This window comes from Sardina pilchardus, chromosome 14 (genome assembly GCF_963854185.1).
Source record: "Sardina pilchardus chromosome 14, fSarPil1.1, whole genome shotgun sequence".
Classification (NCBI taxonomy): domain Eukaryota; kingdom Metazoa; phylum Chordata; class Actinopteri; order Clupeiformes; family Clupeidae; genus Sardina; species Sardina pilchardus.
In genome coordinates this window covers 13,837,676-13,855,580 of record NC_085007.1, presented here as the reverse complement: position 1 = coordinate 13,855,580, position 17,905 = coordinate 13,837,676, and the positions used below count along the sequence as shown (strand labels likewise).

The following is a 17,905-nucleotide window of genomic DNA, read 5'->3' as shown; positions in this document are numbered from 1 at the left end:
CTGGTCCGACACAAAAAGGGGGCCTGCATGCTCCCCCCACTGGTCACCTCACTCAGCAGGGGGCTTCCATAGGGTGGTTTGGGACAGGCCAGGAGGACATCATTTTTTGGGTCTCTCCCTCCCTAGACTCAATTTGATGTTCCAGTTTACTAAAGCACCGATAAGATCAGGTGGCATAGATGCATGGAGCTGAAACATGGTCCCTTGGAGAGTTTGAGGGAGCTGAGGTCAGTTGCCAAGCGGCAACATTCTAATCTTCTATAATCTATTTTTTACAGTCTATGGTCAGTTGCACTCTTTCGACCTGCCTACTGACATTACTGGTTAGCGTGGTCAAAGAGTTTTATTATCAGGCTCCTCTGAATTCTCAGAATTGAACTGACCATCTCACTGACCGCTGCAACAGAAAATGGCCGCTGTCATTGGCAACGGGTCTTGTGCTTGTCTTTCATGTAATTCAGCGAGTAGCCCGATTGACTTATTGTGAAGAAGGTTCTGTACACAATTTTTTTCTCATTGTAATGAAAACATGACACATACAACCCTTCAAATGGTCGACTTATTTAATTGAGCCAGACAAAACATCTCCTCTAATTCATTTGTAGAGATCCAGCTACAACACCAGCACTATAACCTACACAAAGATGGCTAGAGGAACAGGACACTTGGGCAGGAATTCAACCAAAACCATTCAACGTACCAATGCCATGCTGTGAGGTTTTTGACCACGCCAGCATTCAGCAACTGATTGGCAGAATTGGTCTGGCAGAAGTGTCCCTTTCCATCTACTACTAGGCACAGATGAGGTGTTCGGGGTTAAGAAAGGAGGACTGAGTCTGATCTGGTCTCACTTCTTTGAGGCCATGTCACCCTGCAAACGATGGTGCTCCCGCAGCCTGTGAGGACAGAAGAGTGATATGAAGGACATGGGCATCAATACACATAGATATATATAAATAAATATGACGTCAATATGTAAATTGATTTGGAAAGTGATTTCAGAAAGTGTTGAATGAGTAAATGTAAATGTACATGTAAAACGCTGGATGGACACTACCCTATAAAGCACACATTTTACTGAAGAAAGGTGCAAGACAGGGTCAGTGAAAAAAGAGGCAAAAAGAACAAAAAAAGGGTCAGTGCAAGTTGCACACCAGCATTATGCAAATGTAAGATACTGAGAAATGGAGGCATGGGGTGATGAGGCATAGAGGCCTTAACCAAGGGGAAAGAAACAAAAAAACACTGCACATGTTCCACCCATCTCCCTCAAAACCACACTATACAAGTCTTTGCAGGCAGCATTTACATATTTTTTGAAACAGTAAGAGGTGAACCAAAGACACAGTTAATGTTTTCAACAGGGGGGTAAATGCTGATTACTTCTGGCCAATTACTCCCCATTAGCCCCAAAGCCCACAATTGTGGATAACTACGGCATGTGATGAAGCAATGGCTTAATTGTTGGTCATTCATGGCTAATTGAGTGGCAGTAAAGACTTCAGAGGAAGGAAGAAGAGACAGTAACCTTTTTAAGGGGTTGTGGCTAAGACGGCGAGTCGGGGGAGTGAAGGGACGACTTACCTGACAGCGTTAATCTTAATGAACCCAGAGGCGTCGCAGGGATCATAGTCACCTTGCACATCCATGCTAAGGGATAGAGAGAGAGAGAAAGAGAAATAAATTGTGACATTTACAGAAAGAGAGAGAAAGAGAAAGAGGAGAGAGAAAGGAAAATTAGACTGGAGGCATCAATGGACTAACTACCACAGTATACGGTAGTCGTGGATACAGAGGACAAACTCAGACAACACTTATATAACTAAACGTTTCATGGTTTTGAAACAGACACACATAATGCAAATTCGAAGAAACAAATTAATATCAAAATAACAGTTTTATAATTTCCCACAACAAAATTGCTGCCTCACTCACTTCTGATGCTACTGAATCGTGTACAGTGGCAGCTGAAAGCCCATTATGTCAGTCAGACTGGCACAGAGAGTGTCTCTCTCCACGGCTGCCATTTCATAACACCGTGTGCCACTGTGTGGGAGCCACTTCACTCTCTTCCTCCCACCTCCTCCTTTTTTACTGGCTCCGCTGAGAACCACAATGATGTGATTACAACAGTTTGTCTCCGCTCCCTGCGACCACTGTGCGCGCGTCGTGTTATTTCAGGACATTCGCCGTCTTTTGCATGAGAGAGCAGCCTCTCTTGCAGCTGGGAGACGTGAAGGGGGCTGCTGGGCCGGAGTGATAGCTCAGACGCAGCCCGCGGGAGAGAGCCTGGGAGTTTAGCGCGGCCGTCGTGGTAGTTTTGGAGAGGTAAGCTTCCCCGCTGATGTGCTAGCGGCGCGACGGCACGTCCAGCGCGCGAGTGTGGCGCTGAAGAGCTGACGCGGCGCTGTGCCATTTCTCCACCCCCCCCCCCCCCCCTCTCTCCACCCACTGGAGGATCGATGGGGAGGACAAGAGGACTTCCACTGTGCTGATGACACTGTTTACTGAGCCCACGCAGCGTGGAAGAAAGCATGAGGTGTGTGTGTGTGTGTGTGTGTGCGCACTACACATGCGCACAAGCCCACGCTTGGACCGATCTTGCCGTGGCTTTGAGTATCTCCTAGTGTTGCTACATCAATAATACAGCTGATGATTGATCCTGTTGTTTCTTCAGACGCCTGCACAACATGGTTTGACACCAAGTTCTTTCAAGTGGCATGAAATAAAATGAATCATCATCATATATAACCCCCACCAGTATCCATGTTCTCCCTCTTCTTCTTCATCACCCTCATGGACGATCTCTTCATCACGTTCTCCTTCTTCCTCTTCCTCTTCACCAACCTCTTCATCATGTTCTCCTTACTTCCTTCTTCCTTTTCACCATGGCCGGCATGTTTTTATCATCTTCATCTCTTCTCTCAATCATCAACTTCCATCTTTATCTCTACCATCATCTTCACAGACATCCCATAACATCTGTTCCTTCCGCAATCTCTTTCTTCTCCAACTCTCTCATCATTGTCACTCTTTCTCCTGAAACAAAACACCCACTTTCCCCTCTGGCGTCTCTGAGTGCGTGAAGAGGTGTGTGTGTGTGTGTGTGTGTGTGTGTGTGTGTGTGAGTAAGTAGGGTGATGCGACCTTTCGACCACTGCCCGGTCCATGCTTAACAGGCATGAAACGTGCCGTTCCACCCCCATGCACCCCCCCTCCACACACACACACACACACACACACACACACACACACACACTCAAAGGCCCCAACCCTGAGCCCCCTCCCCACAGGGCCCTGCTCTGCCTCCATGGGAGCCCTGAGGAGGGAACAGGAGAAGGCTGGGCATATGGAGCCTTTGCTCTGGCCCTCAGCATCAGCCGGAGCTCAGCCCTGGGGCCAGAGAGGGTCAAGGTGGACCTCAATGGGCTCAGTGTTCCCCCAAAGCCAGGGATCAGAGAGAAGGCACATAGGAGTGTGTGTGTGTGTGTGTGTGTGTGTGTGTGTGAGTGTGTGTGTGTGAGAGAGAGAGAGAGAGAGAGAGAGGAGAGATAGAGTGAGAAAGTGTGTATATGTGTGTACAAGAGAGTGACAGAGTAGACTGTGTGTGTTAGAGAGAGAAAGTGTGTATGTGTGTATGCAAGAGAGAGAGACAACAGTGTGTGTGTGTGTGTGTGTGTGTGTGTGTGAGTGAGTGAGAGAGACACAGGAATAGAAGAGGAGAGGAGAGAAATCTAGGAGAAAAGAGTACGAGTTTGGGAGTGAAATGGAAGACAAGGCAGAAAGAGAGAGGGAAAGAGAGGGTACGAGATGGAAGAGAAGTAAAAGAGAAAGGTATAGAGAAAGGGAGAGAGAGATAAAGAGAAAAAGAAAGAGGGAGAGCAGGCTCTGATGCTTTTGTCTCCTGCTGTGTAGATGTTATTGTTTGGGCTGGGGTCACAGAATATGGCAGAGGGCGACCCGATCAAACCACAGCTCACAGGGAGCTGTGCAGGGAGATAATGGACATAGAGCAACACACACACACACACACACACACACACACACACTCCTTACCTTTAGTATAACACACACACACACACACACACACACTCCTTACCTTTAGTATAATACACACACACACACACAAACTTTACCTTTGGTTTAACGTAAACACACACACACACACACACACACACACACATACACCTTACACATATGTGACCATTTAAAGCTAAATCAGGGGGGGGCGCTAGTGAGCAATGAGTGGGTAGGTCGCTTTCCCCAATAGCTCCCGCAAATGTTCGGTTAAAATGGATCTAATTTGACATATATTTCAAATAAGTGTTGTATAAGCTGTTAATAACACCTAGGACATAATATTCACTAATTGGAATCAAGATGAAGTCAACCTCAAGGACGCAAACGAAGTCTACTAGGAAGAATGAGGCGGCGGCTGTGCCATGTGCTATGGATGAAGCTAATGCTACCCTGTCAGACTGCCCTCAAGAACGGTCGGTGGATAGCCCAATTCTGGAGGCCATCAGTTCACTACGTTCTGACTTACAAGCTACTAAAGTGGAGATATGCCAGACTATTGACACTCGCATTGCAGAGGTTGCCTCTACCATCAGGGGAGAACTTTCTGCGCTTAAAACCGAGACTCAGTCTGCCGTTTCAGCTCTGCAAGTCAGGAATGCTCAACATAGCTCAACTATCGCCGATCTAGAACATGCGGCTTCGCAAACTTCAGATACTGTAGCCTTCCTCCAGTCTGAGGTGAAACAATTGTCTACAGAAGTTAATCATCTGGCGGATAAATGTTCAGATCTCGAGGGGCGATCCAGAAGACAGAATGTGAGGATTGCAGGCTTGAAGGAAGGGACAGAAAGGGGCATGTTGACGGGAACGTTTGTTTCAAAACTCCTGAAAGAAGCGTTGTCCTTGGAAAAAGATCCACTAGTCGATCGCGCGCACAGGGCTTTGCGAAAACGGCCCGGTGATGGGGAACCTCCTTGCTCACTCATAGTGAGACTCCACTACTTCCACGATGTAACAGCAGTCCTCAAACGATCTGCCGAATTGAAAGACCTCTCCTACGACGGGCAGAAAATCCGCATCTTCCCAGATTTCACTCCTGAAGTGGCAAAGCGCAGAGCTGCATTTAATAAAGTCAGGGAGATGCTTCGACATCAGGCAGGAGTCCGATACGGAATGCTTTACCCGGCGAAGTTGAGAGTGACATTTAATGATACAGAGACTGTGTTTACCGATGCAAGAACGGCTCAGGAGTTTGCCGAACGACACTTTGGTGGCGGGGACGCAGGGCACCAAGCGGCCGATGGAGGTAGCCCGGTGCCGCACTCTGAGGATACATTGGAGCATCGCTGAATAGGAACTGTTCCTCATTGCCATTATAGGCCTACGAAAACTCCTGACGTCTTCGGTGATCATATTTCGATTGAGTTCAGGTTCGGTTTAGAATCAACGTGGCTTAAATCTCTTGTGTTTTTTCAGCTGTCAAATGTGATTATAGTAGTCTACAATAGATTACAATTACGGAGCTATTTATAACTTAGAGTAGCTTCTTTATTAGAAGTGTTAGGTGAGGGAAGTTAACTTAACTAATGTTGGTGTGTTGTTTCTACTTGTTTTTTTGCTTTGTTCTCTTGTATGTAACTTCCGTAGGGGAGTCGCGCCTTACAATGAAGGTTTCCTTTAGTATAGGCAAGACATTTACTTCAGGGGGAGGGAGGGAATGGGACTTATTTCTTCATGTGGGAATGTTTATTGCACTGATGATGAGGCATCAAATTATTTGGTCTGAGCCTGAATTATGCAAGATAATGTAACACAAGTGGGGAGGGGGAGACTAATTAATGTGGTTACTTGGAATGTTAAAGGTTTAAATCAGCCAGTTAAAAGAGGCAAGGTATTAGGACATTTAAAGAAACTGTCTAGTGATATCATTTTTCTCCAGGAAACCCATTTGAACAGAAATGAGCACGCTAAATTACGATGTAGATGGATTGGACAAACCTATCAAGCTGTGTGTGCAGTTAGATCAAGAGGAGTAGCTATTCTATTTAAAAAAGGGACTCCATTCATTCACAAGACAACTATTGCTGATAAAGAAGGCAGGTTTCTCATAGTGGCAGGGGATTTATACTCCCTGCCTATTACTTTGGTCAACATCTATGGACCTAATCTAGATTCGCCATCCTTTTACAGACATGTCTTTGCACAGGTTCCTGACATCTCTCAAACCAATCTACTTATAGCAGGGGACTTGAATTTAGTAATGGATCCTTATCTGGATCGCTCGTCATCTCGTAGAGCGCCACCCTCTAAATCCAGCATTTTTCTGAAAGAACTTTTAAGAAATTCCAATCTATTTGATGTTTGGAGACTTTTTCATCCACAGGACAGGGCATACTCTTTTCATTCTAATGTTCACAATGTTTACACACGAATCGATTACTTTTTGGCAGACTCCAAATTTGTGTCACTTACAGATACAGTTGAATACCATGATATTGTGATATCAGATCACGCTCCTCTCTCGCTATCCTTACGATTTGAAGATTTGCCTCAGTGTGACAGATTGTGGAGACTTGATCCCCAACTTTTGAAAGAGCCAGAGTTTTGTATGTTTATTAGGGAACAAATCAACTTTTTTTTGGAAATTAATGATCTACCTGAAACTTTGCCTTCTATTTTGTGGGAAACTCTGAAAGCATACATTAGGGGATGCATTATCTCATTCCAAGCTGAGAGGAAAAGGAGGAAACGGGCTGAATTAGCACAACTTGAACAACAAATTCACATGCTAGATAAAGACAATGCTGCACATCCTGACAGTAATACTCATAAGAAAATACTCTCTTTGCGGTTTAAATATAACAAATTACTTTCAGAGCGGATAACAAGGGCATTCATGTTTACACAACAAAAGTACTTTGAATTTGGCGAAAAACCTCATAAATTATTAGCTAGACAACTTAGAAAAATGGAAAGTGATCGAACAATAACTAAAATAAATTCTGAGCAGGGAACCTGTCTAACATCCTACAAAGACATCAATCTTAGGTTTCAACAATTCTACGAAGCACTTTACTCCTCTAAGACCTCAGGAGACCAGTCTGTTCTGGACTGCTTTCTAGACGATTGTAATCTCCCTATGTTAGACCAACAGGACCACAATCTACTTAATGCTGATCTTTCTGTCTCAGAAATACAGGAGACAATTAAAGACATGAAAAACGGAAAGACTCCGGGTCCTGACGGATATCCCTGTGAGTTTTATAAAGAATTTAGTGATCTTCTCTCACCTTATCTACTTAAAATGTATGTGCAGGCGAGCAAGGATGGCAGCCTACCTCCTTCTTTAAATGAAGCCATTATAACTGTATTACCCAAAAAAGGGAAGGATCCATTAGAAGTGAGCAGTTATAGACCAATCTCGCTATTGACATCTGATCAAAAAATTCTTGCCAAAACCTTGTCTCTCAGACTTAATTCTTTAGTTAGTAAACTTATACATCCTGATCAAACAGGTTTCATACCAAACAGACACTCCTTTTTTAATCTTAGACGTCTTTTCAATATAATCTACTCCCAGAGCAGGAAAACAGATGACCTAGCTATCCTCTCCTTGGATGCTGAAAAGGCATTTGACCAATTAGAATGGCCTTATTTATTTTCAACTTTGAGGAGATACAATGTTGGTGACCGTTTTGAAAACTGGTTGAAGGTTCTTTATAACAAACCTTGTGCCAGAATCCTAACAAATAAGATGCTTTCTCCACCTTTCATATTACACAGAGGTACTAGACAGGGTTGTTCCCTGTCCCCACTACTTTTTGCCTTAGCCCTGGAACCACTGGCACAAACTATTCGCTCTGAGGAGAGAATACATGGATGTGGTTTAAATGATACCTTAAGTAAGATTTCTCTGTATGCGGACGACATTCTGCTGTATGTTACCAAACCTTTGTCCACAATTCCAGCTTTATTGGACATAATAGCTAAATTTGGAATGTTTTCAGGCTACAGGATCAACTGGTCAAAAAGTGAACTCGTGCCTGTAAAAACCCAAAACCTCTCAGCTTTGCAGAGATTTCCCTTCAAAATAGTACTACAGGAATTTACATATTTAGGCATTAAGGTCACTAAAGACTTTCAGTCGTTGTATCAGGCTAACTTCCCTCCTTTGGTATCTAAATTACAGAACAATATCCAGTTTTGGAAATCACTTCCCATATCACTAGCGGGAAGAGTTAATGCAATTAAAATGGTTTTCCTACCTCAAATTCTCTATCTTTTTCAGAACATTCCTATATTCCTTCCTAAGACTTTTTTTAAACAGTTGGATTCAGTTATAGTTCCTTTTTTGTGGGATTATAAGACCCCTAGAATCAGGAAAAGCCATCTTTGTAAACCCAAATCAGATGGTGGGCTGGCTCTCCCAGATTTTTTTCTTTATTACCAGGCTTGTGCTCTTCACACTATTATGATGTGGCTAGATCATACTTTCACTGATCCAGTTTGGATCAAGATGGAGAGAGAGGAGTGTGTTCCACATGACATTAATACGACCACACGAGTTAATAAGTCATGCTACAACCATAACTGTATAATTCATAGCATAACCCGCACCTGGAAACAGATTAAATCTAAATTCAATGTGAAGTCCTTATCCTTTGCCCTACCGGTCGCAGGAAATCCATCCTTTGTCCCATCTTACATGGACGCAGTTTTTTTTCAGTGGAGAGATCTGGGTATCTTAAACATAGGAGACCTGTTTATAGATGGAAACTTTGCTTCTTTTAGCCAACTCCAAACAAAATATGGTTTGCATCAAAATAATTTTTTTAGATACCTACAGATCAGAGATTTTGTGAGAAAACATACGTCCAGACTTGATCATGTGGAACCTGCCACACTTGACAGACTTCTTGGACTGGGAGGCAGGACTAGACATTTAATATCTTTACTTTACACCTCACTGTTAAATATATCATCACCATCTACACAGGGTATTAAAACACTCTGGGAACAGGAATTTGGGGTGGAGATTGAAGCCGAACTCTGGGAGGATGCTTTGGAGAGCATACACAAATGTTCTGCTAACTCAAGGCACTGCCTTATTCAGTTTAAGGTGATCCATAGGCTGCATCTTGCAAAAACTAAACTTCATAGAATTTTTTCAGATATCTCCCCCCTGTGTGATAAATGTAAGATTGAAGAGGCCTCTCTTAGTCATAGCTATGCTCTTTGCCCTAAATTGATTTTGTTTTGGTCTGGAATATTTAGAACCATATCAGATATGTTGGAGACAAGACTGGACCCAGACCCACTCCTAGTGGTACTTGGAGTTTCTGACCAATTTAATATGCTACCACCTTGTCAACAGAAACTGTTGGCATATGCTCTGGTTGTAGCAAAGAAACTTATTTTGCAGTTTTGGAAGAAAACTGAGGTCCCATCTGTTAAAATGTGGTTGGAAGAAATGGTTAAACTCCTGCACCTGGAAAGGATGCGGTTTGTCCTTTCAGATAGATTGGAACAGTTTCATAAGATCTGGTCTCCCCTCCTCCAATATCTTGACAGAGTAGGCTGAATTTTATTATGACTCTAATTGTATGCCTCAGTGCCAATACATATCAGGAAGTCCCAGGGGGGGTGGGTTAGGGTGGGAAGTGGGATGTGACATTTGTGTTGTTGCTTGTTTTTGTGTATTTTGTTTGTTTTTCCTTTGCATTCAAACTTGCATATGTTTTGAAAAATGTATGAATGCAGATGATTCCTCAATAAAAAAGATTTGAAATAAAGCTAAATCAGTTGCTTTGCGCACTACGTTATTTTGAGAAAATCAACAAACTTCCGGGTTAAAATGTTTTCGCATAATTCGACAGTATAGTCTACAGTTTCATATCGAGAACGCATTTCACAGAAAAACATACGTTTTGACTGTCAAATCCGGCGAAGATTCAACACATTTGCTGTCATTCCCGTTGTCCACGCGCCGCTTAAAAAGGTGATTTCTCCTCTTCTGGCATATCGTGACAGGAGAACCATGTCAACTTTGGATGTGGTTATCTTAGCGATAGTTTGTGTAATACCCTCGATATACATATCGTTGGAAAGCTTAGTTCATGGCAGTTCACGTGAGCACAATAACTTAATTTAGTCAATTTTACCGAAACGACTGGTTTCGCTTTGCAGAGTCACATATGTTCTTCCCAAGCACTTTCTCACGCTCACGCACACGCACACTCAACACACTCTTTACCTCACTAGCTCTTCATTGTAGAGAGACTTGGGTGACTCCCTTCCCAGGATGTACACCTGGCCCTTGTAGACAGACATCTGCACTTTGCCCTCCACGCTCTCCTGAGACTTGTCGATGCAGTGGCGCACAAAATCACACTCCGGGCTGTACCAGAACCCTGCGGATCCAGAGGCCAACACACACACACACACACACACACACACACACACATATACACACACAAACACACACAGGGACACAAGGTCAGCACAAGGATTGCATCAGAGGAACTGCACAAACAAATAAACAAACAAAATGAATGGATGCATATCGGCGAGGTCGTATCAAACTCAATCAGTGTAAGGATGAAGACAAAGATTTGACCCTGGAGGTTTGAATCTGTGTATGCACAAGCTGTAGTTTTTGAACATATGATCATATCTTCTGTTGCCACCTCTGCTGTCTGTAGGTGTCCCTTGCAGACAAGATTCGAAACTCATTGCAATCATGTATGGATGGAAACAGTACTATCAAACGAGACAGCGTTTTAAAACACAAATGAAGTAGTGTGGATGTAGCCTCAGGTAACCCCTTCCCTTCACCTGTCTGCGTATTGCTCTCTTTTCCTCTCTTCTCCTCATCCTCTGTCTCTTACAGTAAGCTTCACATAATCCTGATTCCGTAAGTCTCCCTCGTTAGACCTCATCTCACCCATCCAAATCATTCATCCATCTATCAATCTCCTCAAGCTCTCTCTCTCTCAGAAACAGATTTATTGGCCAAGTATGTTGTTAAACCGCATTCCATTTGCCTCCAACTGACTGTTGTTATTACCTCCGCCAAGAAGAACTGTATCAGGGTTTGTTTGTTTGTTTGTTGGCTTGCTTGTCCGTCAGTTTGTTCGCAAGATAACGCAAAAAGTTATGGATGGATTTCGATGAAATTTTCAAGGAAGCTCTAAAATGAGCCAAGGAAGAATTCAATTCTTTAATTAGTTTTTTTTTCTGGATGGTACTGCATTCAAACGTCACAGCGACGGCAAGAAGTTGGACACAAATTGACTACTACAACAGATACAAGTAGGACATTTATCCCGATTCGATATGATTCGGGATGAATTCTTTAATCGGAAAGGATACTGACCTGCCATAGGCCTATGTTCCTTTTAAACCATTGAACCCCTAAACCCCTAAAAACAATAATGAGTGCATTTTTGTAGATTTCATTTACTGGCGAGGGCAACCATCTTGAAGTTTCCAACTCAGGGTACTCGGGGTTCGAACAAGTTGACAAGTTGGAATTACAACTTCAAGACACATTCCCATTTAAACATTCTATTCACAACTGGACAATTATGGCTTAAAAGTACAACTGGAATGCACTATAACACAGGCAAGACCTTTGGCAGTGTTTTTCAGTGAGGATTTGGCGACAATACGTAGCAAATGGCATATCATTTAAGGCCATTATTATTATTTACACTACACACTGTCTACTGATCTTCCTTTTTTACTTTTTCATTTAGCTTTCCCTCTTTTTATACCCCTCCTCTCTCTTTCTCTCTCTCTCTCTCTCAAATGCTTCCTGTCTCTCTCCCTTTCTCCCTCTCCCAACCCATCTTCCTTCCCTCTGGTCTCTCTTGCTCATATGTCTTTAATTGCTCACAGTGGCTCTGTAAGCAGTCTCTAACAAGGCCAAAGCCTATTATCCAGGGGGAGCTGGGGAGGGCAGAGGGATGGAGAGAGAGAGAGAGAGAGAGAGAGAGAGAGAGAGAGAGAGAGAGAGAGAGAGAGAGAGAGAGGACAGAGGGGAAAGAGAAAGAGAGAGACAGAGAGAGAAGGGGAGAGAGAAGAGAGAAAGGAGAGAGGACAGAGGGGAAGAGAGGGAAGAGACCGAAAGAGAGAGAGAGAGAAGAAGGAGAGAAGAGAGAGACGGAGAGAGAAGGAAAGTGAGTAGAGAGAAGAAAGCTTGAGAGAGGGAGAGAGAAAAAGAGAAAGAGAGGCAAAGGGAAACAGAGAAGAAATGGAGATGGAGAAAAGGGGAAAAAGAGGAGGAAAGAGAGAGGGAAAGACAGAAATAGAGAGAAAAAGAAAGAAAGAAAGACAGAAAGAGAAAGGGAGAGAAAGAGAGGAGAGTGCTGAGGTGGGAGGCTTGGGCTGGGCTGGGAGGAGCAGGCAGTCTGCCAGGAGGACACAAAGAGATTAGGCCACCTGAGCTGACCAAGCGGAACACACGTGCAGTCCAACATTCGCAAGACGATTTCAAAGGCTACGGCAGGAGATGTGGACCAAATGTCACAAGCAAGGGATTCCCTGACTACATTAAGTGAAAGTCATTAGGATTAAATGTGGGATTAACATGAAACGCTATTCTAAATCAATTCTAAACCATGCTACATGTTCAGAACTATTGTATGCTAATAGGTAACCGAAAATAACCCTATCAGCTAGCATGCCTGTTAAGATGGAGTTCCAAACGTAGTAGTGCACGCTGGACTCAGGGTCGGTCACCATACTACGTAATGTCCTAATAGGATCCAAGCGAGCGACTGCCTTATATGTAAGTCTATACTGAATTTGTTAAATATCTCCCTCTAAACAGATTGTGCTTTAAAAAATAAATAAACACAAAGTGTGTGTGAGTGGTTAGTCAGTATAGAGTGTGTGGTGCAGTGGTGTGTGTAGTGTACCGTTGTAGAGGAGCTCGGAGAAGCGGATGCCCAGGCTCTGCTTGATGCGGCGCACCTCCCGGTCCATGGTGAAGGCCTCGATGTCCAGGTGAGCGTGGTACAGAATGGTGCCTCCAGGGGTCTCATAAATACCTGGGCACAAGCAAAGACACATTTTTAGAACCAAAAACATAATGCTGAAAAGCAGAAACACTGCTGAGTTAAGACAAGCACTTATTTTCTCATTCAGTTGCTTTCAATAGCATTCTATTTACATTTTCTTGATAGAATTCAACTGACTTGACAAGTGTGTATTAAGAGAAGTGGACTTCCAAGGACTGGTCATCAGGAGCCCTAGTTCATCAAACTTCACACTTGGCAGTTGGCATTGGCAGAGACTAAATAAAGGTGAAAGGAACTGCAATTCTTTAATGCTTGATATGGTAATCTTCCTGTCTCTGTTACAGATTAAGCAGGGACCTAACACACCACACAAGTCTAACGCTTGATTTGTCACTGACTTGCCCTCATGCCATCATCCTCTACTGAGGATCTTACTATGGCTTAATCATTGCCTCGTTTGTCCCATTTTAGTTTCATAACACTCAACATGATTAGCGGTACATCATTTGAGTGAATTCTCAAAAAAAAAAATGCACTAAATGACACGCTACTCTGGACCACTTCCCCAGATTATGTGGGCATGGGGGAAAAAAGCAGATGTGAATTGCCAATGAAGCTCTTTCCTAAAAATATGTTTTTGGGGACTTTTATGCCCTATAATCAGACAGAACAGTGAAGTGGGAGAGAGAGAGATGTGGTGGGATCAAGAAATAATGTGAATTGGACTCGAATCCAGGTCCCATTTCGACCCAGAACACTGTAAAGTGTACAAAGTATACACTACAAAGCCAGATGAGTGGGAGTCTAATGCCCGAAGGGTGCTCAAATTTGGCAATTTTGTGGCATACATGTTTGCTTTCTACATTTTATTTCTCACGTTTTTGCGTAAACATTTCAAGTTCTTTGCTTTAAACTGTCAACACACAGGTTGCATGTGTTTGTTGAATTTGAATGCACCTCTAGATTTAAGCACACCAGGCCACCAATCTTGCTTCGTAGTGTACCCGTCAGCTTCAGCTCAAATCTACTATCCTGCACTCATCATAACAGCCATCTTCCTCCTCCTCCTCCTCCTCCTCCTCCTCCTGTGCTGAGCCCAGTAGACGCATTAGTCTGCTCCGGTCAGCTTCTGCAGTGGCAGCTTGTCTCCGCAGCGGAGCTGACAGCGCCGGGCAAATAACAGGGTAGCAGCCGTCAGCGGCCCATATGCAAGGCCAGGGCCGGCCTACCCTGCAATTTCCCCTCCACACGCACATCCAGGAGCCCGGGCAAAATGGAGCTGTCACTCAAGCCACAAGGGAAGAGAGGAGAAGGGGGGAAAGGGGGTTAAAAGATAAAGACGCAAGGAGAAAGAGAGGTGAGAAATAGAGAGTGAGAGAGAGAGAAAGATGAGAGAAAGTGAGGTGGCAGTAGTGGTCTTAAAGCCGCTGCTGCTGCTGCTGTTATCTCAAGAGAGCAGTGGCTGTGCTTTCAGCTTCCCTGGTCCAATTTAGAGACACACAGTAGAACACAGTAAACAATATGATCTGAGAGTGCCTCAGAGCGACTTCACGGAGTATGTGGCCAGGGATGTGTCACGAGGGGCTCAGTGGAAGAGAGCATAAGAGCACGACGACAGTGTTGTCGTTTCACACGAGATGAGAAAAAAGAAGAGTGTGGATGAGCGCAGAGAGGAGACTAGACAGGAAATGGCCAATCAGCAGATGGTCAAGAAACAGCACACAGGGAACCGAAACGATGACCCATTCTCCCAGCCAGCCACAGATGGCCGCAGCAAGACTCAGCCGCGATGAGCCATCTTCTAAACACCTAAAAAGGACCGCAATCTGATACACAAAGTCCAGCTTAAATCCACACGGATTAAAGGCAAGAATGGTGACGGAAGCAGAGGTGAGGCTGGAGGGGTCTGAGGGGGTTAAGCGGCAGATTGGGCCAGTTCCGTTATGAGAAATCTGATAAAGCGCGGCCAAGCCTGCCCTCCAACTCTTTCTGCTCTTAGCTGTTAAAAAAAGGAAGAGCTGAGCTCAGATTAGAGACACGGCGGCGACCTCGGGTATTAATCTTTTAAACAGGCTGCATGTCTGCAGGCCGCTCGTGGCAGAGTGGAGGGGTTTGCGGGGGTTAAGGCCCAAGTTTCAGCGCTGCGTCGCCGTGCGTCGAGTGTGGAGAGCGTGTGGGGACCCCCTTTGGGCGTCTGGCCCTGTTTGTGCACAGGTACAGAGGTCCAGTCACAGGTCCACACTAAGCCTCCCTGGCATTCTTAGGTGCAACCTAAACAGAAATCACATACAGGAGGGAGGGGTGGTCAGGTGGGAATTAACCACAGGCTTTAATACCTTAACACCTCAAAGTATTTGCAGAGGCTCTTTCATGTGCCATTTTTTTTTTAAACACACCATCTTAAGACCCTACAAACATATAAAGATGTGTAAGATGGGCAATGTTAGTGGCCATCAAAAGTACTTCTATAACAATAGGAAGAGAAAGATAAGGGAGTCTGTTTTTCCTTTACCCAAACATCCATTCCGTTTTCATACCCAATAATAATGACATTTATCTCAATTAGAAACTAGAAGTTCACTCAGAGAGCAAAGCCCTCCACCAAGGCTATACACAGCTCTTGTCCATGCCAGTCTACCTCCAGATATTAGATGCAATTCTACACAGTTGCATTAATTAATTCATTCCATGTCACTAGAACACCTACATGTTATTTCTCAAGTATCAAAGGCACTGTTTTGAGAGAGACTGTTGAGCTCTATAAAGAAATGCAAAAATTGCTCCAAAATTAAATGGGTTCGACACAACAGACAAGCAGACCTACCTGGTGGGAGCTAATAATGCAGTTAAATTCAGAAATTCAGAATTGCAATTCCTGGTGTTCCATCTGTGCTACCAGACATAATCCCAAAGCCCATGTCTACTTTCAACTCCTTGACGAATCAATTCTGTTGCAGACACACATCTTTAGAGGTGCGGTCCTAAAATACTGTAGAGACAGCTAAGTGATAGCAACCACCTTTACACCGTACAAAGTGAATCAACCTGTTCACAGGGACAACAAGGCCACCCATAGCATCTACAGTATTTATTTGTAAATGTACATACTGTTTTTATTCCGTTATTCTTATACATAACTTACTGCCCTTACTATTTTTTTTACTGTTTTTTATGTTATTGTTGAGTGTTGTACTTGAGTGCAAAGATTAACCGTTTGTTATGCCTTGTTTGTTATGCCTGGCCAATAAAAGCTGATTCTGATATACTGGTTATATTGGTCAATAACCAATAAAATCCTCTACTCACAAATAACAAATGGCAGCTGCATCTCCTTTGCTATTCCTTTGTGCATCATCATAATCTCATAATCTAAACTGTAATTATTGATATTGTTTATAACTATGATTATAAATAATATTTGCCATAATTTGTGTGGGCAAGGATCCTAAGTGCTACACCTCTGTTCCTTGCTTTAATGGGACAAAATATTTAAATCTTTTTTACATTTTTTTACTTCCTCCTTTCCATCCTGCATTATTCCATTTTTTCTGACTTGCACAACCAAATACTAAGCTATATGCAAAACGTCTTCCACATACAGTGCTGTGTCTGTGTCAAAAGAGTTCACAAATCCTGTTGGTGAGGGGGAGCGTAGTCTTTAGTTTAGACAGTCACTGAGTCTGGCAGCCCGATTCAAGTCTCCCATTCTTGTGTGTGAGGAGAGAGACGGGCAGTCACACATAAAGCAGCGCCTCAGAGCCTCCCGTGGTCCTGTGGAGATCGCAGCAGAGGCCGGCCTACTGAAGCTCAACTACCCCTCAAGCAGCAGCAGCAGTAGTAGCAGCAGCAGCAGCAGTGTAGCAGTGTAGCAGCCTCTGAATGAAACCCTCTCTCTTGTGCTCGGCCTCAGTCTCAGTTTAGTACTTACTGCTGGTTCTTTCTCTCGCATCCCTCTCTGTACCTTTCTTGCCTCTATCGTTTTTTCTCTCTCTCTCTCACTCTCTCTCTCTTTGTCAGGAACTGACAGGGCTGTTTTGTTCCTTCCACTGAATGACCTGTGAGCCCGCTCACTAAACACGCAAGAGCACACAAACAAACACGACACCTTCTGTTCCTCCCGAAGGACAGATTCAATCATATCTGGACCCCCACCCCCACCCCCCCACCCCAACCGACCTGACCTTACCCCATCCCTCCTCACCCCAGTTGCGACCAGTCTCAGATGCCCCCTCTTTCCCCACTCCCTCTTGGATTGTCTTGTGAAGTCTCGTCAGGGCGCCTTGCACTGTTGTCACAGTCAGGAGGGGAAGACTGGACAGGGGAGGAGATGAGAAGAAAGAAAGAGAGAGAGAAAGGTCTCGTCTTTTGTGCGGCCAGGAGAAAGAAGGATGAAAAGGACACGGAGCAAGCTTCATATTTTCCCCCAATTTGTACCTGCCAGTCAGACATAGTGACAGAGTAGGCCCTCCGGTCGAGTCAATTTGCCAATCAGGGGGGCATTATGCTGCGTGCGTGTGTGTATGTGTGTATGTGTGTATGTGTGTGTGTGTGTGTGTGTGTGTGTGTGTGAAGGAGTCGGCATGTGACTGCCTGATCCCTTCAGTCACTGTCACACGCTGTCAGTGCGATGACGGCAAGAGACCAACACTTAACTGCAACCTCACAGGAGGAGGACACAGAAGAAGGGACAGACAAGGGAGTTTGTACACAGATGGGGGGAGAGGAGAAAGGGAACGAAAGAAAAAAAAGATAGGAGGGGAGGAGCTGTAGAGGAGAGGAAGCAGCCACGGTAAGGCCAACTAACTGACGAGGGAGAGGGAGGGATGTTGACAGGGTCAGAGCACCTCGGCCCGTCAGAAGGG

General features: G+C 44.3%; 1 protein-coding gene across 2 annotated transcripts in view; it reads right to left on the bottom strand.

The window, feature by feature from the left end:
* Positions 1–545: 545 nt before the first annotated feature.
* The window catches only part of ass1 (argininosuccinate synthase 1), a 49,213-nt gene continuing 31,853 nt past the window's right edge, over positions 546–17,905 (bottom strand). For both annotated transcript variants that reach the window (XM_062554842.1, XM_062554843.1), the window contains 4 exons: positions 12,942–13,073; positions 10,274–10,430; positions 1,585–1,650; positions 546–896 (listed from right to left, as the gene is read on the bottom strand). In XM_062554842.1, the coding sequence (XP_062410826.1) occupies positions 848–896; positions 1,585–1,650; positions 10,274–10,430; positions 12,942–13,073 (404 nt within the window). In that variant the 3' untranslated portion in view covers positions 546–847. The remainder of the gene's footprint in view (positions 897–1,584; positions 1,651–10,273; positions 10,431–12,941; positions 13,074–17,905) is intronic.